This window comes from Cynocephalus volans, chromosome 6 (genome assembly GCF_027409185.1).
Source record: "Cynocephalus volans isolate mCynVol1 chromosome 6, mCynVol1.pri, whole genome shotgun sequence".
Lineage (NCBI taxonomy): Eukaryota > Metazoa > Chordata > Mammalia > Dermoptera > Cynocephalidae > Cynocephalus > Cynocephalus volans.
This window is the reverse complement of record NC_084465.1, coordinates 96,201,056-96,225,234: the sequence shown is the minus strand read 5'-3', so window position 1 is coordinate 96,225,234 and position 24,179 is coordinate 96,201,056. Positions and strand designations below refer to the sequence as shown.

Genomic DNA, 24,179 nt, shown 5'->3' with positions numbered 1-24,179 from the left:
CTCTGTGCCCTGCTAGGTCTTTGAAAGGTGGCTCTGGGCACATCCAGGAGCCCCACAAACGTTTGCTGATTGACTCACTGATCTGACCCTGCCTGAACACCACAAGGTCATTGAGAAGACAAGGGCAGGGAGGCTATACACACTGCAGAGGGCCGTGCCTGGGGGGCCATACACACTGTGGACAGCTGTGACCCCCGACAAGCAGTCCTGACTCTTCTGCAGCCTCCAAAGGGTACCTGAAAGGCTGGGGAGCTGAATGGTTGCACAGGCCTCCTGAAGCGGGGCTGTCCCCTCCCTGCTGCCCGCCCCACCCTAAGCCCGGCCGACACAGGGACCCACTGTGGCAGTGCTGGGGCGGGGACGCTTACGATGATGAGCAGAATGAAGTAGATGAAGTTGTAGAAAGAGTGCGCGTCCATGACGTAGTACATGATGTCCACCCAGCCCTCCAGCGTGATCACCTGCGGGGAGCCGCGGCTGACACAGGCCTCCAGGTGCGTGGCGGGGCTGGCGGGGTGGGCCCTGCACCCACGCCCTCCCCAGCGTCGATGACAGCCCGGCACACCCACCCCAGGACCCCGTCCCCCTGTGGATGGGCACCTGAGGTACAGGCCACCCACCTGGAAGATGGCAATCCAGGCATAGCCTATGTTGTCAAAGTTGATGGCACCATTGTGGGGGTTGGAGCCGCCCGAGCGGCAAACATTGTAGTACTGGTTCCAGTTGATGCAGGCGTTGTGCCCGGCGCCACCCGCACCCTCAGCCTGCGGCTGCCCATAGGCTTCCCAGCCCAGCGTGCAGGGCACACGCAGCTCACGGCGGCCCGGGATGTGCGAGCACCTCTGCATGCCGTTGTCGCGGCGTGAGGAGCAGATAAATGGGCTTTCCTCTCCCTCCTCTGTCTGGTAGTACGGCCTCAGGAAGGTCAGGTTGTTGTTCCTGGGGGTGGCGGGCAGGGCCGGGGGGCTCGGTTGGGGGAGGAGCCCGTGAGGGTGCAACCACAAAGACCACAGAGTAGACCCCACCCTACTGTTGATGCTGTCATTACCCACCAGGCCCTGGCAAGGTGACCAGCAAGCCTCGCCTTCCTCCTGGCAGCACCCCATCCTGAGCCGGTGGGGCCAGGGGACCTCAACCACTCCGGGGCCCACTGGCGCCTCCTTTGGGCTCCCCACCTCTGTCTTCTACTCCTGCCAGCCCCACCCTCCCCCAGTAAACTCCCGGAAACTCCAAGACCCAGAAGGCAGACAATGCCTTGGCCCCGCAGGCAGTGACAGCATGCATCTGCAGGGCCTGGGGGAGGGAGGGGTGCCTCACAGCACCTCAGTCATGTTCCAGGGTAGCCCTGTCAGGCCACTAGCCCCAGGCCGCTTATCTTCTCTGGGGGCCATGGAAGGAGGGGACACATTAGGCCCAGGACAAGAGGGACAGAACACCTTTGGGCACAGAAAGGGTAGGACAATGTGCATGAGGGGACACCTGTGCCAAGCACAGTGTCTGGTAGAGGGGGAGTCTCCTGGGCAGCAGTGAGGGGCACATGCAGGTGGGAAGGCCTGGCTGGCGTCTGTGGGGCACTGTAAGGTGGAGGCAGCAGGAAGAGTCCCGGCAACCCTTCTAGGCAGGCCTCCTGGACTGCAGATTGCTGATGTCAAGCCCCCCTCACTCAGCCCACAGAGGGAGCCACCCTGGGGCTGTGGTGGGGCTGACTCCATCCCCTGCCCTCCCCAGGGCTTGTCCCTGCAGCAGCTGGCCTCATCCCCAGGCCCTGCCCCTCCCCTGGTGCACCCCCCCCTTGCTCACACCCCCTGGGGGGCTGCCCTTCTGCTGCACACACAGGCTCTAGAGCACCTGGCCTGCTGCAGCCCATCCTGAGCAGGGCTGGGTGCCACAGACAGAGGGACGTTGGACACCAGCCTTAGCACTGAAGCCCAGGAAGGCCTCATGGTCACACCCCATGGCCCCTGGACACACTGAGACCTAGTGCTCCCCACTCTCTACTGAGGCCATCCGTAAGGGTCCAGGAGGGCAGAGCTAGGCTGGTCACCCTAGTGAGGCCAGGGACTGAGAGGGGGTGAGTGGGGGCCCAGTGGGAGCCTAGCCCCAGCCTCCCCCACAGCACTCCCCCCAAGTGTCACCCTGGTAGGAACAGAGGCAGAGCAAAGAGAGAGAAAGACAAGGAGAGGAAGCAGAGAGACAAACAGAAATTGCGAAAAACAGAGAACCAGACAGAAAAATAGTGACAAACACAGAGATCCAAAACCCAGAACCCAAGTTTCAAACCATTGGTATTCCAGGAACAGCTCGTCCTGGGGCGTAGATGGAAGGGGAGGGGCCTGGAAGGGGCGTGGCCCAAGTGGGGAGGAGAACCTGTTGGGGTGTGGCTTCTGGGCGAGGCTGGCGAGGCGGGGCCTGCACACCTGACAAAGGTACTGTCCAGGAAGCAGCGGTTGCGCAGCAGGCCAGCCCAGAGCTGGACACCAACAATGCCGAAAATGAAGAAGACGAAGAAGCAGAGCAGAAGGACGTTCCCGAGCATGGGGAGTGTGTCCAGCAGCAGAGTCACCAGGATCCGCATGCCTGGGGGCAGCAGGGCTGGCAGTCAGCACGGATGAGCCCCCAGAGGCCCCCAGCCTTCCTGCAACCCTTGAGCCCTGCCTGCTGCTCACAGTGGGTATTGATGCCCACTGTGTGCTGACGTGGGGGGTGTGCAAGCCATCTGCTGACTTGCGCCAGGCTCCAATGTAACTGGAGCCCCCCCACCTTGCACCGCAGGCCACGCAGGCCACCACACTCGTGGGTCAGATCTGCACCCACAGGGGAGCAAGGCTGCAGCCTGACTGGCCGAGGGCGGGCAGTCCCTGTTCCTATCAGAGAGCTGAGGCTGGAGCGGGAGGGAGGCAGGGCTCCTGGCCACTGCGGGCCTGACCATGCAGCATCTCCAGGTCCTCGGGGTGACCAGCTGGGAGTCCAGTGGCCTCAGGTTCTGCCTGAGACTCCGTCAGGGGAGCAGCAGCCTTAGAACCCCCACTCTCTCTGAGCTGCCTCCTGGGGGTCTCTGCAGCAGGTGTGGGGCTCAGAAAGCAGGTTTTTCTCTCATTCCCAGTGTGAATCTTGTGGGAGCAGAGCCCTGCACTCGAGGGGAGGCTGGGGACAGGTAGCGGCTTTTTGAGGCAGTTTTAAAGCCCTCGTTTCTGGGTGCTGTGGGCTGCATGAACAAAAATCAATCCAGGAAGTGGGCAAATTAATCCAAGCCCATGGGTCCCTTGCTACGTCCTGGGCCTGTCCCTCTCCCAGACCCCAGAAGGATAAGGCTTGTTTCCCCAAAACCTCAGCAAGGGCCAGGCTAAGGCTGCAGGCAGAGCTCTGGGTGAGGAGGCCAGCGGAAGGCGATGGGAGCTGAGGTCTAATGGAGCAGACCCCACGGATGGCAATGGCAGAAGGGTCCCCTCAGGTCACAGGGGTGAGCCAAAGTGGAGAGAGGAAGAGGTTCATCAGGGACAGACAGAATCAGTGAGCACTGCTCTGGCCAGACATCAACTGGCCCAAAGATCACACATGATCCACGGGTAAGAGTGGATCCCAGGCAGACAGAGTGGGATGCATTTCTGAATGTGTTCTGGGACTCATGAGGAGCATATTGTCCTGTCGGAGAGTTAGCCTGGTTGGAACAGGAGCACATCCCCAAGAGGAAGCCAGGCTGCTGGAGGCAATTCTGGCCACTATGAGAATTTAACCTCAAAAATGAACATCTGTGGGAGGGGCTGTGCTGGGTCACTCCACTGTTTCAACAGGTGGGCTCAGGCAGAGGTGCTATCGGCTCTGTGCTGAGTGGACTGGGCACATCAGGGTGCCAGACAGCACCGAGAGCCTATGCACACCTCCCACCTCCCCTTACAGCCAACCTTGGGGGAGGGGGGACCACTGTGCTCCACTGTTATAGTTGGGGAAACTGAGGCTCAGCAACTTGCCCAGGGTCACACAGTATTTGAACTCTGTCTGACCCACCTGCTGTTTGGTGGAGCTGGTGGCCCCAGGGGAGCAAGTGCCGAGCCCCCAGGTGTGCGACTCTGGGGGGGAGGTGGCTGCATATGCCCTGCCAAGCACCCAGCACCCAGGTAAGGCAGCTAGAATGGTGTGTATTTGCCCACAATGCGCCTGTAGACCCACATCTGCACAGGTTTACACACACCTCACGCAGCCTTGTGGCACTGCAACTCCCCATCCCCCAAGAAGTGGAGCTGCCTAATTCAGCCACAGCACTGAACACTGTGAAGAAAAATCCCAAACCATTTCCTGCTGCAGGCAGATGACCGTGTGTGGACTGCCCATTTCGAAAACAAGCACCCATGTAACTTCTGGAAGCTTTTCCTCCACCTGCCCCATGAGAAGACACACAGTGGCTCCTCTCTACCTTGCCCCCTCCTCATAGCTGCTGGCCAAGGCCTGGAGGGTTTCTAGACTCTTCTGGCCAAGCTCAGCCACAAGAATCGGCTGCTAGGTGGAGGACATCTCGCTGGCCCAGCCGGCGCAAGTCTGCTCCTCCTCTCCCCTTGGGGGTGGCTGTTGAGGGGAGGGTGGTGGCTAGAAGTGGTGGGGGGGTAGCCCTCCTCAGCAATGATGGCAGGCTGTCCACTGAACTGGGAGACAGTAGGGGCCCTGAGTTTGGCTGCCTTGCCTGGGAGGGACGGGTGCGCTGCACACAACTAAGCTCACAAAAGTGTGTCTCCACCAGCTTTGGGCCACACTGGAATGAGCCAGACAAGGAAACCACCAGGGATCTGCTCTACCCCCGGACTTGCCCCAGATGCCGTGCGGATGAGAAGCCCATGGTTCAGAGCGGCCCTGTCACATGGCACTGTGGAAGTCATGACCCTGCAAATGCTGAGAGCCCATCACACCCCAGCCAGGTCCTCCCCAGAAAAGAAGTGGCAAGTCCTCCAGGGCCCATGGCAAGTGGCAGGGGCCAGTTCCTCGTGCCCCAGTGCTGGGGTCTGGGCTGGGGCCTGAGTGCCCTGGAGCCGTCACCTGCCAGTCCTGTGCTTCAGCAGTCCTCACGAGGGCTCTGCAGGGCTGGTGGGACACGTGGGCCTGACTCAAGGGGGTTGGAACTGGGTCACTTACTGGGCACTCGGTTGATGGCACGGAGTGGCCGCAGCACACGCACTGTCCGGATGGCTGAGAGGCTCACATTGTGTCCGTCCAGAGAGTACTCCATCATGCTGGCAGACCGACAGGCAGGGGCTCAGTGCTCTCTCCCCATCCCCCAGAAAGCCTGACACCCCCAGGGCCCTGCACTCAGCCAGGCTGGGTCCCAAGGCAGAAGCAGGCCCCTCAGTCAGCACTGGGAGGCCCCTCATGACTCACAGACGACCCCATCTACTCCTATCAGCCCTGCTGCCGCCACAGGGAGCCCCAGCACAGCACATGGTCCTCAGCAGAGGCCAAGCTGGGCATTCACTCCTGGCCATCTCCCAGACTTGTGCCTGGGAAGGAGGATCTCCAGAGACCTGACAGGGTACCCTGGCTCCACCAGGACCCCCCAAGCCCACCTCCCACCTCTCTTACTAGGTAGGGGCACAGGGGCCTCAGTTCCACCTGGCCAGGGCCCCCTGCAGGCACCATACCCAGCCATGACAATGAAGAAGTCCAGCCTGTTCCACGTGTCACCCAGGTAGCACTTCTGCCCAAAGAGCCCCAGGGCGATCATCTTGATGACCATCTCGACCGCGAAGAAGGCAAAAATGAAGTCGTCGAAGGCCTGGCGGTAGGAGGGGTCAGGCGGGGGACCCAACACCAGAAGAGCCGACCCTCCACCAGTGCCCGCACCCCATCAATGCCTCCCGCCTGTGCCCACCTCCAGGATGGTGCAGCGCTCTGAGCGACACTCGACGTCCTCGCAGGGCCGGAACATGCCCAGGGTCACACAGTTGAGCAGGATGACCAGCATGCTGACGTGCTCGAACCACGTGCGAGCGGTGGGTTAAGGGCCACGCAGGAGGGGACCCCAGACCTGCCCCAGCGCCCCAATCTGACCACCTCCACGGGGCCTGCCCCTTGTAAGCCCACCCATCAGCTGTGAACCCCAGCACAGCACCCGCCTTCGTGCCTTCCCTTCTGAGAGCGGCCACCAGGTGGCGTCGTGGCTCCACGCGGCCATGATGAGGCTTTTCTGGGGAAGGCGGGACCTCACCCCATCCCCCAGTTGGCTCATCAGGAACACGAGATGCAGGAGTCCTGGGGTGGGCTGGCTGCATCAGGTGTGAGGCCCGGGCTGCGTGGGGTCTCCCCAGCTGGGTGGCTGCAGGCAGGGTACATTCCACAGCTGGGAAGGCCATGGGCTAGTGGTGTGTGGTGGGCACAATCACGCACCCCACCTGCCCTGTGTCAGGAATCCCCATCCCACCCAACACACACCTCACCCTGAGGCCTGGCCTGCAGTACTTGGAGTAGGCTTCCCATGGACCCCATGCCAGGGCTGCACACAGCCCGCCTGCTCTGCCCTGACTAGAGGGAGGGATGCCCTGAGCCCCTGTGGGAGATAGTGGACTGGGAGTGACCTTTCTTAAAGAAGAGAGGAGTGGCCCTTTGATAAACACAGGCTTGTTGACAAACAGCTGTGGCAAACCCAGGCCCCAGCTCTGCAGCCCCCACCCTGTGCCCCCAACCTTCCCCAACACCACGGGGACTGAGATGGCAACAGAGGTGGCGATGTCCACCCCTTGCTGTAGGTTCAGGGAGGCAGCTGGTTGCAGCTCTGCCCCGGCTCTGGGCTCAGGCCTGGGTCACCCTGGCAGGCTACCTCTGTGCCTGGAGTACCACAACACCCCTGCTACCCGCTTGGCCAGGCTGTTTTGCGAATCAGCAAGGTGGCCAGAGCAGCACTGAGCCCCTGATCAGCACATGACCACCTGGACAAAATGGAGCTCCCTGCCAGCTGCATGGGGACACGGGGTCTGGAGGTCTGTGAAGTTTGCCAGGAGCTGTGACCCCAGCTCTTGGAGATGACAGGAGCCAGGGCAGCTGTGACCGGGCAGAGGATGAGCCCTGGGAGGGGCTTCCCCACCTCCTGCCCATCAGGAGTGGCCCAGAGCCAAGGGGCAGGGGAAGGGCTAGGCCACCCTCTCCTACAGCCTCCTTCGAGGGACCCCGGCAGCCTGCCCCAACCTTCTCCCCTTACACAGAGCCAGGCCCCCAGCCTCCTGGCAGGCCAGTATTTGACACACTGCTGTAGCCCCCAGCCCACGTCAGAGTGCACCGTGGCTGCGGGCCACCAGCGTAATTACACGTTCCCGCGTCATAATTACACTTAATGGGTTCGGCAGTAACAAGCGCCTCTGCTGTAATGGGGCTGTGGAAAAACAGAAATCAGCCTCCTGCTAAGGCAGCTCTGGGGCCCATCCTCCAGGCTCTGCATGGGCCAGGCTGGCACACATGTATCTGTGCCCCGCAGTGGGGAGGAGAGACGGCACGCCGGGGGCTGTGAGCCGCACCCCCTGCCCGCAGCACACCCACAGCAGCACAGTGGCGAACTACGCGGCGCGCTGCTCTTGCCCCACTGGACACGCGCTGCGCTCACAGGGTGGCTGAGGCTGCACCATGGAAGCCCAGCCAGTGGGTCCCCGGGCACCTTAGCCTCTACTGGCCTCCTGACCCAGCACCCACACTGGCCCCAGCAGCTGCAGCAGGCAGGCAGGCGGGTAGTTCTGCTATCCTCTCCCCGGGGCACCCCTGTCCTTTAACTGCTGCAAATAGCACCTTTTCGAGGAGGGGACCGGCTCCACGGGTGGCTGTCTTTGTGCGTCTCCGAGAGCTATAATTTCCTGTAAGGGTGGTGGTGTTCTTGGTTAGACAGAACACTTTGGGGGTGGGAGCAGCCTGTGTGCAAGGAGACAAACCCTGCCACTCCCCGCCAGGCAAGGACTGTGCTGCTCTGGGCCTGAGCAGGACCCAGCCAGGGGCAGCTGATCAGACTGTGGTGGGGGGACGTGCTCCCTGGCCTGAGCCCCCCACCCCACCACCCATGGGCCTGGCTGGTCTTGCAGGTGCCCCTTCCTCCCCTGGGCTTGTCCCCACCCATCCCTTCTGCAGGGAGTCAGCCACACCCCCCAGGCCTCAGTTTGCCCAATCTATTGTAGGGGTGTGGTGACACACCTTCTCTGTCCCATCTTTCCAAGCTGTCTGCTTTCCCGCACCCCCTAACTCCTATTCAGCAAACATTCTACTGGACAGCAGTTAGGTTTCCAGCCCACCCACCAGCCCCTGTCCCATAGGACTCCAGGAGCAAGGACTGAATGTCTCCAGCTGCTGCCTGACTTCTCCTAGGCCAGCCTCCCTGTCCACTCTGGGATTACCCCAGTGACTCCCCTGAAGGAATGCGCAGGTTGGGGCTGGGGTGTCCTAAACCAGGAGGCTGCCCAGACACAGTGCCCTTGTGTTCATCACCACTGCGTGACTGTCTACACCTCCCTGCACAGGGCCTGCCTGCCACACGGGAATCCCAGAAGCCTGAGTGAGCTGGCTCCACCAGCTCCCAGCTAAGACCCACCCCCAGCCACCTGGAGACTTCGAGCCAAGGCTACAGCATGGCCTCCTCTGGTGCTGACAGGACACTGCCTTCTACACCCAGCCCAGACCCCAAGGCAGAGGGCCAGGTGGGGGGCGGAAGGGGTAGGCACAGGCATTCCTGGGTACGGCGGATGCTCGCAAGGGGCCTGCCCAGGACCCCAGCCCTCAGCAGTGGAGTGGGTGCTGTCTGGAGCCCAGGCTGGTCCGTGCCAGCACGCATGAGAGTTGCCCACACCCTGCACACAGGCGCAGAGCGGGGCTGGCAAGGATGGGTAGGCCCACTTCCCAGCAGGAACCACAAGCCAGACCCACAGCAACTTCCCAAAGACAGCCCTGCCGGGGTCCCCAGGCCAGGGTCCTACCTCAATACATTTGCCTCTACTGGGCCACTTGAGACCCTTCCCAGACCTTGGTGGTTGGGCATGAGGGGAAGCCAGAAGGGGGGACCTCAGGTGTCTCCCTCGAGACGATCTGGATCTGATAGGAGTGGGAGGTGATCTCAACTAGGTAGAAGTCAGGGTGATCCACCCTGTGGGGCCAGGATCTCTGGTGAATCCCCTACTCCTCCTGCTGCAAGTCCACCCCCCAGTCACACAAGCTGTTGCAGGAGGCCTTGGGCAGGGGGGCCAAGGCTGCCCCACAGGCACCCCCAGTGCAGATGGCCTCCTGAGCTCTGTGCCTGCGGGCTCCACAGATGCTGGCCTACCCCTGGTTGGGGACTGAAGGACATTGGTGCACAGAGATGCTGAGGATCCACCCAAGGCCACCCAGCCAGGGTGGCATGCCCGAGTCCCAGCCCTCAAGTATGCAGGGCCCCTACATGGAGTCGATCCTCCACCTTCTCCCTTTTCCCAGCACTCACCCCACAGTCAGACCTACCAACCCTGGAGAGCTGCTCCAGAGAGTGCCCCTGACGCAGGCATAAGCCCCATCCCTGCTCCTGCTGATGCAGCCCTGGGCGGGGGGACCACCCCAAGAAGGCTCCCAACACTGGTCCTGGGTTAGAACCCCGGCCACCCAGCCCTCCCAGCCCCAGAGAGGGGCTGCCAGTTGCACAGGGTCCCGCAAGGGCAGCAGCCCGCCTGGGGAGGGTGACATCGGTCAGCCCCCTGCATGAGCGAGCCCGGCCCTCATGCATCACACGTCCCCCTGGTCATACGTCCACGTGCAGCTAAGGACAAGACAGTGCCAACTGGCCACGTTGCACAGAGCCCTGTGACATCCGGAGGCTTAATTACACAGATGGATTTTCTGGGCTTTAATTAAAAATCTTTTAGGTTTTGAACCGGCTTCTACGAATTAGAATCAATTTTCACTGTGGGGCAGAGGAAGCTAGGCTGACATGGGGCTGGGAGCTGGTGGTCCTGGGAGAAGGCCCTGGTGCTGCCTGGGGTCTGGTAGCTGGAGGCCAGCAGGAACAGCCAGGGACTCGCCGGGAGCCCCGTAGGCCTGGGTTCAGCCTGGGCCAGCTGCTCAGTGTGATGGTCCCTTGCATGAGGTCTCCTTAGGGAGGTTCCGCCAGGACCCAGGCCTGGCGAGAGGCACTCATTGACTCATATTTCTCAGCCACCCTGGGCCTCGGCCCCAGGACCGCAATGATTCTCCTCTTTTCTGACACACCAGAGTGGGGGGACCACAGAGACCTCCCCCAGCCCATCAGGCGCCTGGTGTCCAGGCCGGAATGACACACTCCCTGGGGCCCCTCTGCTAGGCCTGGGCTCATCCATCCCACCATCCATCTGTATAGGCTGGGGACTTACAAATGAGACACAGTCCCCAGAGAGAGGCTTGGAAAGGGGTCCCAGAGCCCATCCCTGAGGCTCAGGTCTGGAGAACCCCCCCCCCAGCGGCGAGGCCCTGTCTGCTGAGGTACCCCTCAAGCACAGTGTCCACCTTGTCAGTCCCACACCCCAAACCCACAGGTCTCCAGGCACAGCCCCAGCCAGTGCTGGGCAGAGAAAATGGGTCCTGCCCTGGAAGCTTCGGTGGCGCTGGATCCTTGGTCCTGCTGGGAGAAGTGCCACCTTTCCTCAAACTCTCAGACTTCCTGCTGCAGACCATAGCTTCCCCTGGGGTACCTGGAACAAAGCCTCTCCCGAAGCCACTTGGATCACTCAGCCTGAGCTGGCTAGAGCTGCAGCAGCCCCCACCAAGCCAGGACCCTCAGACCACAGCTGGAGGGGGCTTTCCATCGGGCTGGGCTCCAACGCTCCCCATATGCCAGCCCCCATGGCAGGCCAGGGCAGCTCCAGTGGTGGCCGCTGTCCGTGGTGCTGAAACGAGCGTCCCACTTGCGGCCTGACCTGGGCATGCTGGGGCTGGGGGACAGGAGCAAGCCCAGAAAGCATCAAGGGAGGGGCCTGGGCAGCTACAGCTTCGTGGCCTGGGAGCAGACAGGGCCCACTGGCCCCGACCAGCAGCACAGCTGCAGAGGCACTGGAAACCACCCCATCCATCTGCTCTTTCTTACTCAGGGAGAAAATGATATAGAAACAGGCTGCTCTTCCCAGACCCTGGGGCAGCTCCCAAGACGGCCATTTCCCCCTTGCTCCCCAGCGACCCAGCCTGCCACCCTCTGCTGGGTTGGAGAGATACCTTTTCTGGTGGGAATGCCCTGGGGGTGGGAGCGACCGCGGCTGCTGACCTGGCAAGCATGGGGGCTGCTGGGGGTGTTCGTGGAAGCCAGCAGCAGGTGCTCATGGCCACTAGGCAACCATGAGATGCCATGAGATCCCCTCTTATTAGTGACCGTGGCCCTCAGGGTGCTGGGACGGGGCAGGGAGTCCACAGAGAGGCCTGCATGGCACAGGACTGTGTGGCACAGACCTTAATCCTCTTTGTTGACATGCAGCTCCCTGAGGCCCACCTGGACCTGCTGGTTCAGGGTCCCCCAGGCCAGGGCTCCCTCTCCCCCACCCCAGCGACTGATGCCTGGGCTAGAGTCAGGGATGAGTGCCTGATTCCAATTCTACCACCACCTGCCCTCTCCCTTTCTGAACCTCAGTTTCCCCATCTGCGCAATGGGGTAACAACACTTTTATCACTCAGATGCTGAAGGGATTCATGCAGATCCCTTCTGTAAAGTGCCTGGCAGGGCCTCAAATCCCCTACCCCATCCCCGTGTATTGACATGGGTTTGGCCCCTCTCCTGCTGGCCCTGGACGACACAGTTTCGCCACGCTGTGGCCTCAGCGTTTGCAGGAGGAAGGGTCTCTGGGCGTGGCTGCTGCCCTGACTCCCTCTTCTATGGTCAGAGTGGCCCCCAAGCGGGGTGTGTGGGGAAAAGCTTCCTGCCAGGCTGCATCATGAAGTCAGGTACAGATGTCGCAAAGCTCAGCTGCTGGGAGGATTAGAGGCACCAAGCTGCCCCCAGCCCCGCCCGCCGGCCCCCACAGCAATCTGCTCAGCCAGCTAAGCTCCATTAGGCTAAATCCGGAGCAGCTTGGCGTGAGCGTCCCTGAGCCTGGGTGGGAGGCAGGGCGGCTCAGAGCCCCCCCAGGACCCTGCCCCACCCATGGGGCACTGACTGCAGCCAGGGTCACACAGGCAGCTGGCTACCAAGCTGCCAGGCCTCTGGGGCATGTGCTCCCCTCTCCCTGTGGGCCCTTGTGGGGGAAGGGGAGCCAAGCCTCCCTGCTCTGGGGGAGGGGGCACGAGGCTGGGGGGCCACCCCTCACCCGCCTGCTCTGCATTCGTGCCTGCTGCCTCCCACCCCCACCCCCATCCCCCCATGCCAGGCGGACATGTCCTCCTTCCCAGCCCTTATTCTCAGGAGCACTCAACCTTAACTCTTCCAATTGCTCAAGGAGAAAAGCATATGTTTATTCACGGGGGAGAAAAGCCCATTCCTGAAGAAAAAACAGCCCTGGTCCCAAGAGGAGGTGGGGGCTTGACCAAGCCCAGGCACATTCTGAGCAGGTCCGGGTGTCTCTGCTGGAGGCAGAGCAACAGCTCTGGGTCCACATCAAAGAAGCAACAAGGGGCTGAGCCGGCCGCAGACCCTGGGACTCGAAGGGCAGCATGGGAGACCCCCAGAACCAGCCCACCTCCCAGCACAAAGCACCACAGACTACAGCCTTCCTGAGCCTTGACCCTCCCAGCCATCTGCCCACCATCCACTCAGGACCAGGGGAGCTCCATAGTGCCCGTTGGGGCCCTTGGGAGGCCCATCACACTCGAGTCTGTGTGGCCAGGCAGCCAAGGAGACCCCAGTGGCCAGGGTGTGGGGAGCCTGGGCGCACTGACATGTTGAGAGAGGTCAGAATGGCAGGGTGCCGCCAGTGACACAGGGCACGCGGCTGCTCAGGAGGGGCGGGCGCCATCTGAACCAGGACAGTCACGCTCAGGACACACAGGGCAGGAGAAGTGGGGGCACTGACCCCATATATGAAGAACAGCTGCACCGCAAAACTACCTTTCTCCAAGACACATGCACGCACACGGTGCACAAAGATACAGGGAAGTTCAGGGATCCGCTTGTCCCGAGAACGCCATGGAGAGGGATGGGGCATAAACAGAGGGGACATGGGGACAGTACGCAGTGACTTCCAACATTTACTCTGTGCTGCTGCAGTGTGGCTTTCTGCACGGCGGGACCATGCACTGCGTGTGCGGCAATGGGAGTGCAGGTTGGGATGGTTGCTGTGTGGTCATGGTGGGCTGTGGGGCCCCCAGGCTTGGCGACCGCAGGATGCTCAGGGGTCCCAACCACTGGCCAGCATCAGGGAAGCCCTCAGTTCAGCCCAGCAGAAGCTCTTACCCACCTAGAGCAGGGATACTACCTGGCCACCTGCCCTTCCTGCCACACAGGTGACCCGTACCTCCCACAGCTGCCACAGCAACATACACACAACAGTCTCTTCCTGCTGAGATGTCCCTGTGGGAGATGCATTTTTATCCTAAACACCAAGAAGGAAAGGGGCTCTCTGTGGCCAGCCTTGCATGGACAGGGACCCTGCAGGGAGGCTGGCGGCACATTCCCTGGACCCAAGGCCCTGGCACCACAATGGCCCCTCACTTTTTCTCCTGATACACTCTCACCGTTCACCTGACACCTTTCCTGAGGACCTGCAGGGCCCTCTATGGATGGCCAGTTCTGCATAGGACTCAGGCGGCTGCCAGAAGGAACCATGGACACCGCCTAGGACTCTAGCTCCCACCTGGGGGCACGTCATGCCTGCTTTAGATAACCAGAGGTGAGAGGCCAAGAATGAACACAGCCTGGCCACTCATCAAAAAGTTAAACATAAGAGTCCCTATGTGACCCAGCGACACCACCCTGGGTCTACATCAAAGACAATGGAAAACTCTCAGCAGATATGTACACACATGTCCACAGCAGCACCAATCACGACAACCAGAAGTGGACACAGCTCAAACGTCCACCAACAGGTGGATGGATAAGCAAAATGTGGTGTATCCACATAACAGAATGTTATTCAGCCATAAAAAAGGACTGAAACACTGACACATGCTACAACACAGATGCACCTTGACATTATGCTAAATGACAGAAGCCAGACACAAAAGACCACGTAGTATGATTCCATTTATATGAAATGTCACAACAGACAGACCCATAGGCACAGAAAATAAATTAGAGGTTACCAGGGGCCGGGGGACTGAGTGCTAATGGGTACAAGGTTTCCTTTTGGGGTAGTGGGAATGTTCTAGAACCACATAGATATGGTAGTTACACACACCGTGATGCACTAAATGCCACTGAGCTGTTCACTTTAAAATGGCTAATTTCATGGCATGCCAATCTTGTCACAATAATCATCGCAATCCATGTATGGGACTTTTTCTTCTGAACAACAACCCTGCTTCACTGGAGCCCTAAGCCTGCCATCAGTGTCATTCAGGGCACCGTATGGACTGAGTAGAGACCCAGCACCTGGGCGGGCGGGGGGCCTCCTCCTCCTCCATCTGCCATGTGGCCTCCCATAGGGCACCGTGGCCCCCAACTCTGCAAGCTGACTGCCATGTGGACGTGCTCCCCAGGATGCCCCGTGCCTGCCCCCTGCCACTCCAGAGTTCTCCTGACTGTATTACTTCCCGCCAATACGTGTTGGATGATGGCGCTTGAAACCTGTGCCAGTAGGTCCAAATGCCCACAGGGAGCGTGGGAACACAGAGGTCGACAGGGCACACAGTAACTCCTCCTAAGAACTCACAGGGACGAGGGTGAGGGTCTCAGGGTTGAGTGGCCTGGGCTGGGGCAGGGGCTGAGCCTGGCCAAGGGGGTGGGCTGGCAGTCCATCTCCCCCTGCAAGATTTCCATCTTGTGGCCGATGGGGCAGGGGGTCCAGCAGAGTTCCTTGTGGATGGCCCCACATGCAGCACAAGCACATCCAGCAGGGGGGACATACTTCCCCAGGTGGCTGAAGACGATCACCCCACAAGCACTCTTGGTTAACTGATTGATTAGAAAGGTAACTAACTCATTAAGTCTCATATGGGTGATAGGATTCAGTCTGCGGTAGGATGTTTGCAGATCTTGGGGTCTCCCGGCAGTGGGACAGGAGCCCCCATTGGAGGACAAGGCACGCCAGACCACCTGGCACACGTGTGCACATGCGTGCACACGCATGTGTGTGGCTCTTGTATGTTCACCCTCCACGACCGGCATCTCAGCAGTGTTGGGGAGGCTCAGACACGGAGACCTCCTCTGTCCTCATCCCCTGGTGTTGTCGCCCCTACCTGTCAGCAAGGCCACAGTGCAGCTCAGCAGACCCCTCCCTTCTTGGGCCAGGCTGACTTTCAGCTCCTCTGCTGCCCTAATGCCTGGTGTCTCCTATTCTCTCTGCCGGAGGAGGAGCTCATTCATCCCCACAGCCTCTGGCACCGCCCACTCCTGAAGACCCCAGGCTCCATTCCTAGCCCCACCTGCTCAGGGTAGAGTCCCCAGTGCAGACAGCACCATCTTCCACGGATCAATCTGGTCTTGAGATGTCCCAGCTCTGCCGTGGTCCTGCCACACACCTCCCCACCCTCCTGTCTGAGCTACCCATGCTTGTGCCTCTAAAACAAAGAGCTGACCATACACACCTCTGCACAAAACCCTGCTGTGGCTCCCTAGTGCCCTGGACGCAAAGTCCAAGCCCCTTGGGCCATAACCCTCTGTAATTTGGGCCCAGTAAAGCCACGTCTGACCTCTCCCAGCCCTGGCTGTTCCAGGAACCCAAGCCTCTGCTCCTCCCCTCACAGTGACCTCTCCAGCACACTGGGTGGCTCTCCCCAGCAAGCCATAGGTCACTGTGGGTGAGGCCTGGAGGGCTCATGTTGGGCCCCAGCGCCTGGAGGGTTTGGGCAGGAGCCTCAGCTGGTGCAGGAAGGCCTCCCAGGCCAGGCACTCGGCTGGACCAGTGTGGGATCTCTGAAGAGGATGGGCAGACGGAGCAGAGCAGGGAGCAAACACCAGGTTGAGGACAGGCCTAGTGAAGGCCCGGCCACCAGCTGCAGAAACAGGGCTTCGAGGTAGACGATCTTCTGGAAGGGGCTGAGCTGGGCTCTGTACGAGGCCCCTCTGACATCGGGCTGACCTTGAGGTGGGAAGGGCTGGAGCAGCCTGGCTGAGACTGGGAAATTGAAACAAGAGGTCCTGGGTTGGGGAGAAGCCAGGCTACACTTCAGCTGGGCTGGGTCCACCATGACCTCTGGAAAGAGCCCCCATGCTGGCCCAGACATTTCTGCAGCCACCCACCCCATACCACAGCCTGGCGGTGGAGCTGTCCAGGGCTGAGCTGGCTGCCACCCTTCCGGGGGTGCCTGGGCCACTGCCCGCAGGGATGTGGGGAGGGGCCTCTGCCTCTAGCTGGGAGTGCCACCCCTGACTTGGCGGGGCCCTGACATCAGGGCCTAGGGGCTCAGGGCAAAGCTGGCCGCCCAGACCCCTGGTCCCAAGGACTGCCCCCCAGCATTGTGGGGGAGGTGACGAGAAACCCCTCAAACTTGTGGGACAGGACAGCACCCAGGGAGCCCCCAGGGCTGGCCCTGCATGCACCACCTCCCCCAGCGCCAGCTGCGACCCCACCACCCACAGGCACCAGTCCCTGTCTCCTGTGGGGGAGGGGGAGGCAGCCACTCTGCTCACGCAGACGCACTGATTGAAGGAAGTTCCTCTTCCTCCCTGGGCTGTTGCCATGACAACAGGCTGCTGACGAGGTGAGAAGGAACCTCGAAGCCACCCAATTAGGGCAGGGGGGAGGGGCTCTGCAGGGGGATCCCGGGTTTCCCCATCACCCACTCGCCAGGGGCTGTCACAGGCCCAAAGGCCGGGTTCCCTGAGGCTCAGCCCCCCACCTCAGGGAGCCCCTGCATGGTCTTCACTGTGGGAAGGGGTGGGGTCTCGAGAACCCCATTTGTGTATGAGAAAGAGGGGAGGACGGGTGGGATAGGACAAGGGGTTTAGAAATGAGACGCTGTTGGGGTCTTGGCTTGCGTGGGCAGCACTGCATCTCCCACCTGTTCCCACCTGGGGGATGGCTCTGCCCTCAGGGCAACTCAGCCCCTGCCACCCTCCAGTCTGACCTTGTCCCAGCTGCTCTCGGTACCACAGGGGTGATGCCGTCCTCACCATCCTGGGGCCCAGTGGTATCCCCTGCCCCCGAATGGCCAGCTCAAGGCCACGCTGGGCGGGCAGCGGGTGGGGTCCAGGCCTCCCTCAGGGTCCACCTCCATCAGCCGGGAAACTGAGGTGTCCAGGGGCAGGACAGACATGCTGCCCAAGGACTTCGGCTTCCATGCACCTCGTGGCTGAACCCCTCACCAGGTGCTCCTTGGCCCGGCCCAGGCTAGGAGCTCGGCAATGCCAGCCATCACCCACACCCCATTAGTTGACAGGGGACGAAGCCTCCTGATGCCTGGGGGTCTGCCCTGGTACAGGAATGCCTGCCACACTCACTCCCTCTGTCCAGAGATCAGGCTCTCAGGAACTGTGAGCTCTCCTGGCTTCTGCCCTGTCCTCACCCACTGGCCTCTCCCGGCCACCCCCAGCCACCTTCCCCCTGTGCTCTGAGCCTCATCTGGTTTCCTGCTCCGAGACTTCACTCTGCCCAGACCCTGATGTGGGCAGCCCTCTCTCCCATGGCCTGGCCCAGGGAGTACGGCCCGAGAGCCAGTGGCCGGCCTTGTGTGACTCACACTGGGCCAGGCTGGGGGTGGGAGCGAGGGGAGCCAGCCGGCCAAACATGGAGCTGTTTGTTCTTGCAGGCAGCTCGGGGTCACGGGGGACCTGGGGGGGCCGGGCTGCCTGTGGGAGAGCTCCTCCCCCAGCAACCGAGGGTGCTGGAGCCCACTCCCCACGGCAGCCTGCCACCTGCGGGGTGGGAGATCCCACTCCACGAGGGGACGGCTCCAGCTGCCAGAACATTCCTTCCCATCCCGAGAGCTTCTTCCTGAGCCAGCAGCTTCCTCTGCTTCCCAGGCAGCCTTCGCCTCCTGCCTGTGTCTTTGCTCACATGGTCCTCCGCCCTGGCACCCCAGGCCCACCACCGCCAGGGCCTGAGCCCACCCCAGCAGGGCCGCCCACCCTGCCACAGCCAGTGCCTGACCCCGCAACACACTGGGTGGGTTGAAATTACCCAGACACCCCCACCTGGGGAATCACTGAGCTAACCTGGATAGGACACTGTTCTTGCCTGGGGGATAGGGATGGCAAAGAAGGGCAGGCAGCTCCCCACAACTCCAGCCAGGAAAGGCCCAGCCAGCTGCGGGGTGGGCAGCACATAAAGCCTGGGCCCGGCACCAGAGCTAGCCTGTGCTGTGTGCACACGTGTGCATGGGGCCAATGAGTGTGCCAGCACAGTGTGCGCACAGGCACCAGAGACACGCAAGTCTGGATGTGTGATGTGTGTGTACACCGCCTGTTCCTGTATGTCACGCAGGCCCTACACATGTGTACGACAGGAGCACCCGTGTGCACACACACATGCATATACACACACATCCTTCAAGGTGCTGGCCTTGAAACAGGGCTGGACCTTGGTGCTTCCCAGGGAAGACGCTCCCCCATCCCTGGGGACTAAAAGAAATGTTTGCTCGCACAGACACCATGGAGCCCAGGCACATGCCTACAGCTCCCTCTAATTGTGCACAATTTTTAAAATCATGCTAATTAGGAACAGTGCTAATGTGTCTGCTTAGCTCTTAATAAAGAGCATGATTCAAAACCTTCTCAAGGTATAATTAATAGAAAAGCACCTGATCCCACCCCTCTGGTCCCTGTGCCTTCAGGAAGCCTGGCTGTGCAGGCTGAGAAGCTTCAGAGAGCCTGCCCGCCCCTTGGTGGCAGTGTGCAGCAACACCAGCGAGCTCCTTGGGGGTCGCAGCCACCCAGGAACGTTCCTGCTCCAGACTGGAGCCAGCGCCCAGCCTGTTTCTCTCCCCATCTTCAGACCCTCTGTGACACAGCTCTGGCTCGGTTCCCACAGGGTGCATCTAGGGCTTGGGAGCTGCTCCTAGGACAGGGCCTCCCCCTTGGGGCCAGCTTTGTTCTGGGAGCAGGAGGGGAGAAGGACTGGCCTGGCCAGCTGAGATCTCCCTAGCCTTACCCCTGCCCATCTTGGTCCCCTGTGTGTGGGGCTCTGTGCGCCCCCCAGGCCTTGGCAGGGAAAGGCGTGGGCAGAAGATACAGAGCCTGGAGGGGACCCTGGGGGAGATGACCGCTTGCCCAAGGGGACAGGCCTGTGAGGCCTGCTTGGGGCTGGAATTCTCCAGGCCAGAAATAACTGCCCAAGCACTACTGCACAGCTGCCAGTGCCCGAATTAGAGGCTCCATGGGAGGGAGGGGGACTGGACACTCAGTGGTTTCTGTGTGAGGGAACCTTTCTTTTAGTCCCCGGGGATGGGGGGAGTGTCCATGGGAACGTGGCCTAGAGCTCCCCGCCCCCCTGGGTCTGGCCAGGAATCCAGTGAAGGTGCCATGCTGAGACCCCTCCTGCAGACGATGGACCAGCATCATCTGACCTCAGCAGACTGGCCATCTGGGTTGGGGGCTGGCTGGCCTGGGGGTGTCCAGGGCTGGGATGTCCCATGGGACCTGGATTGACTGAACTCTGGCCTCGCCCTGCCCTGAAGGGCCTCCCTGCAAAAGCCACAGGCTGGCCAAGATGACAGGCCTGGGAGGTGTCTGGGTCTGGTGGCTGAGGAAGGAGTAGCCCCAGTGGTCCAGCCAGGGGGCTATTGGAGGGGGAGTGCAGGCCCCCACACAGCAGCATCCTGGCCCCACGTGGCACCCACTCTGCAGTCTCTCCAATCTGCTGCTTTGTCTCTCCCACCCAGCCCACCGCATCCAGGACCCACCTCTGTCCTGTACCTCCATTTCCTTCCATCCCACCCCACACGGGGGCTGAAGGGGACCCCACACCCCAGGAGAGCCCAGGCCAGAAGGGTCCTGCTCCCTGCCCAATGGTGGTCCTGAGAATGGACCTTCCCCATCCCCAGCCGCCACCAGGCACCCAGAGCCAGCGTCAGGACACAGATTGTGTCTGAGCCTCGGAAGGTGCAGGCGGCTGGGGTGGGCATGGGCCACCCAGCCCCCTCCCTTCCTGGCCTCCAGGGCCACCATTCTCCGGGCTCCTTTGGACAAGTCCTTGGGCCCCCACAAGTGTGTCTGTGGTTAAGGCACCTGGAACACCTCCTCCTTGGCCCCTGCTCTGCCCCCAGGTGTGGGACCCTCCTCCCAGCCCAAGGTGGCCCCAGTCCCTCCCATCCTGCTGGTGATGTCCTTTGTCTCCATCTTGGTGTGAGAACCCAGCTCACATTTGTGACACATGGCGTCTTGCGGTGTGGACATACATACACCCATGCATGTCTGGGAGCCCAGCTCACCCTGACACACAGGCACACAGACCAATATGAGTGTGGGCATCTGGCAGGCTAACTCTCCATCCACGGCAAGCAGGAGGCCTGCAGCAGGCAGAGTCCCCATGCCCTTAACCCACGGGGCTGTCCCTGCAAAGCCTAGCTTCCCCACGAGAGTGAGCATTGTCTGGCAACCAGGTGTTTATCGAAAAAGAAGGAAGGAGAGGCCTCGCACAGCACCTAGACGCTCCGCACAGCACTGTGGAAGTCTCCCCGCCTGTCAGACTTGCCAGCCCCCCACCCCAAGGCCTGGGTCAGCCGAGGCCTCCTTCCCTGTGGGGGAGAGGGGCACCCCAAGCCTAGTGGCTGAGGTCAGGGAGCCGCCGACTTACCCTGTCCAGGGGCTCCTGAGTCCAGCCCCCACCCATACAGCCACAAGATACCCCTCCCCACCAACCCGGGGGGCACTGGATAAACACACAGAAACCCCCCACAGGAGTATACCACCCAGGGGCCCGGGGCCGGTGTTTCAGTGATTTCACTTTCCAGGCAGGTTGGGGCGCAGTGTGCTGGGAGGGCTGAACCTCCCACCAGCTTTGGGGTCCCCACCAGGCTCACACGCCTTCCACAGCTGGGCACCCACCCATCCCGCATCCGTCATCACTGTCAGGCACCCTGTCCTGAAGGCTCTGGGACATCACCATGACCCCATTAGAGAGGGCCAGCCCTTCTGGGCCCCTAATCTGCAGGGAGCTGTTTATGGAGATCCTGGGTCAGCCTACCATGTGGGGCCCCAGGAGGATGTCCCAGCAGAGCCCCAGACCCAGGGAGGCCCCACCCAGTGGGCATCCTCCAGAACCTTCCAGACAAGTCCTGGGTGCTGGGAGTGGGGTTAGTCCTCGACCTCTCAAGCAACCCCACACCAGAGTTGGCTGCTGGGAATCTGGGCACAGGTGCTGCCTGACCCTGGCTAGGCCTCCCCTGGGGGCTGCAGCCTGAGACCCTTGTCAGGGCAGCACTGCCCAGAAGGCCATCCCTAGGCACCAGGGACTCCCGTTCTGGCCTCAGTTCCCTGGTGACCTTGGAACAAGCTGTGTCCTCTCTGGGCCTGCTGGCCAGTGCAGAGCCCTAGAAGCCCCCATGGCCCCCAGCAGCCCCTCGCCCACACCGTTCACCACCCTTGGGTTCCGATCTGGCCTCTATAGCCCTTGTTCCCTGTCTAAGCTGGGCTTCTCCAACCTTGCATAGACTAGGACCAGCCTGCAGGGCTGTTGGGAGAGTCCCTGGGCCTGGGGAGGGTGGAGAGAGAAGCCTCGGCCCTGAAAGCCAGAGGAGCTGGAGGCCATGGACTCGGTTGTTTCCACTTTATGCAGTGACAGAGGCCCCAAGAGAAGTTCCAGGTCACACATAAGCTGAAAGCCAAGTGGGGTCTCCTGCCCCCTGGGTGTCTCTTCCCAGCCCTCAGGGACCCTGTACCCATGCAGTCCCCCCAGCTATGCTGACCCTGGGCTCCAGCACCTCTCTCTATGCCCTGAAGGCCACTCTGGCTTTGGAGGCTGAAATGCTCATGCCTGGCCTTGCCCCCGCCCTCCCCTCCAGCGGTGTTATTAATAAAGATGACATTTAAAAAGGACGGTCCAGACCCTCGGAAAGTCAGACTTAGTGCTGGACCTGGGCTCAGCGTCCGGTGCGGCCGTCCCTGCCTCAGCACCTGGCCCTGACATTTACATTCTGCAGCCGCTGTGTCCTGGAAGACTCTGCCCAAAGTTCAGGGCTGAGGGCTCTCCTTGCAGCCAGCGCGGGGGATGTGTCTGACCCAGGCTCCCCTTGCAGTCGCCAAGGCCCAGCTGGTGGCTCAGGGTCACCACTTCTACCTCATGTACAAGGGCCGTGTTCTGACTGGGTGGTGGTGGAGGAGCCCTGGTGTCCAGACGTGCAGGGCACAGGAGGGGTATCTTAGTCTGCACAGGCCGCTACAACAAAAATGCCACCGGCGGAGTGGCTTCCAAACACCGGAAGTTTGCTTCTCACGGTCTGGAGGCTGGAAGCCTGACGTCAGGGTGCCAGCTCCTTGCACTGTCGGTGCAGGAGGGTCTGGACCTCCCAGGGGTCCCTGTTCAAACAATGGTCCCATCCCGAGACTGCACCCTCATGACCTTTTCTAATCCTACCACTTCCCAGAGACCCCATCCTGTCACACAGGGGTAGGGTTAGGATTAGCCTGTCTCCTCCTACCCCAGCCACCGTCCCTGCTCAGTCACCCCCTCCCAAGCTCTTCCCCCATCTCCTCTGCTGTGGGCTGAGCCATGTCCCCCCAAATCCATATGTTGCAGTCCTGACCCCCAGGACCTCAGAACATGACTTTATTTGGAGAAGGGGGAGTCTTTACAGAGGTGATTAATTTAAAATGAGGTCATACGGGTGGGCTCTAATCCAATAGAACTGGTGTCCTTACCAAAGAGGAGATTAGGACACAGACACAACAGAAGGATGACCATGTGATGACACAGGGAGAAGATGCCGTCTGCAAGCCAAGGAGGTGGCCTCAGAGGAACCAGCCCTGCTGACACCTGGACCTCGACTTCCAGCCTCCAGACTGAGAGACAATAAATGTCTGTGTCTAAGCTGCCCAGGCTGTGTACGGCAGCCTGAGAAGACTCATGCACCCTGAAAGGGCCGCAACGTCCTTCCAGCCCCCTCCCTGTGCTCTGGTGAGTCCTGCCTCACTGCCCCCAGGAATTGCTGGGGCAAGTTTGGCCATGAAGCCCTGTCCCCCGAGCTCCAGAAGCTGGGGCTGGGGTGGAGACTTGTGAGAAGTGGCTGCTGGGATAGAGGGATGATCAGACGGTGCTTACTCCCCAGCCGGGGTGGGCCCCACTCTCCTCCTGGCATGGCTGTTTTCCTGGTGGATAAACCGAGGCTGTGGCTGTAACCTGACAGGTCAGAGAGTCTGCATGCCTGGCTGACCCTGGGACCCCCACCAACCACCCTCTCCTTGCTGCCCCCCAGTGGCTGGTCCAGGTTGCTCGTGGATACTCACACCTGGCCCCCCCATCCCCTGAGGGTTCCCACGGATGGAGGGGCCCTGGTCCCTGCTGCCTCAGGCTGGGGGCCACCGGCTAAGTCAGAGACCCCACTCTTGGGCTCCCCAGCAGCAGCCTGGGCCCATCACCACTGGGCATGGTGCAAAGAGCTTGCCCAGCCAGACCCTCCCCAGCACCCCTGGGTGTCACATGCAGAGGCAGGCCCTGTGTGCTTCCCAAGACAGTGGTGGCCCCTGGCTCTGCAGGAACAGACCCTCCCAGACCCAAACCCCTAACCTGTCTGGGCCTCGGCACAGCTGGACTCACAGCAGGTGGGGCGATTCCAAACCATCAACATCACAGCTATGCCCCAGGCCTGGCACCCCGCACCCCAAGACAGGGGAGGCTGCCCTTCAGGCGCTAATTAGAGCTCTATGTGGCAGCTTGTCATGAACAGTTGGGGTGGTTCTGGCACAAGCATTTCAAACCACACAGTATTTGTGTTTAATGGGTTGAAATTCTCTAAGCCTAGAACCCAGCTGAGCTGTTATGCCAGCTGATTTGCAGGAGAGTGAAAGTACTGCATGTGGGGCCTGTCAGATGTGGCACCCCCGTGCACGTCTGGGTGCAACACTGGAGCTGGGGGCTGGGCGCAACCTCCCCACCTGGCCTCAGGGGCTGCCCCCAGAGGGTGCCCAGATGTCCTGGAAGCATCGCAGTCTCCAGCCTGGTGTGGATGGAGGAATCAGGAGCAGAGGCCAGGTTGTCGGGCGGAGTCACTGGAAG

At 61.2% G+C, this 24,179-nt stretch overlaps 1 protein-coding gene across 2 annotated transcripts in view; it reads right to left on the bottom strand.

Moving 5' to 3' along the window:
• CACNA1H (calcium voltage-gated channel subunit alpha1 H) overlaps positions 1–24,179 on the bottom strand; it is a 65,646-nt gene that overhangs the window by 19,180 nt on the left and 22,287 nt on the right. For both annotated transcript variants that reach the window (XM_063100835.1, XM_063100834.1), the window contains exons 2-7: positions 5,855–5,966; positions 5,625–5,758; positions 5,122–5,219; positions 2,418–2,577; positions 621–939; positions 369–461 (exon numbers count right to left, since the gene is read on the bottom strand). In XM_063100835.1, coding sequence (XP_062956905.1) covers positions 369–461; positions 621–939; positions 2,418–2,577; positions 5,122–5,219; positions 5,625–5,758; positions 5,855–5,966 — 916 coding nt within the window. The remainder of the gene's footprint in view (positions 1–368; positions 462–620; positions 940–2,417; positions 2,578–5,121; positions 5,220–5,624; positions 5,759–5,854; positions 5,967–24,179) is intronic.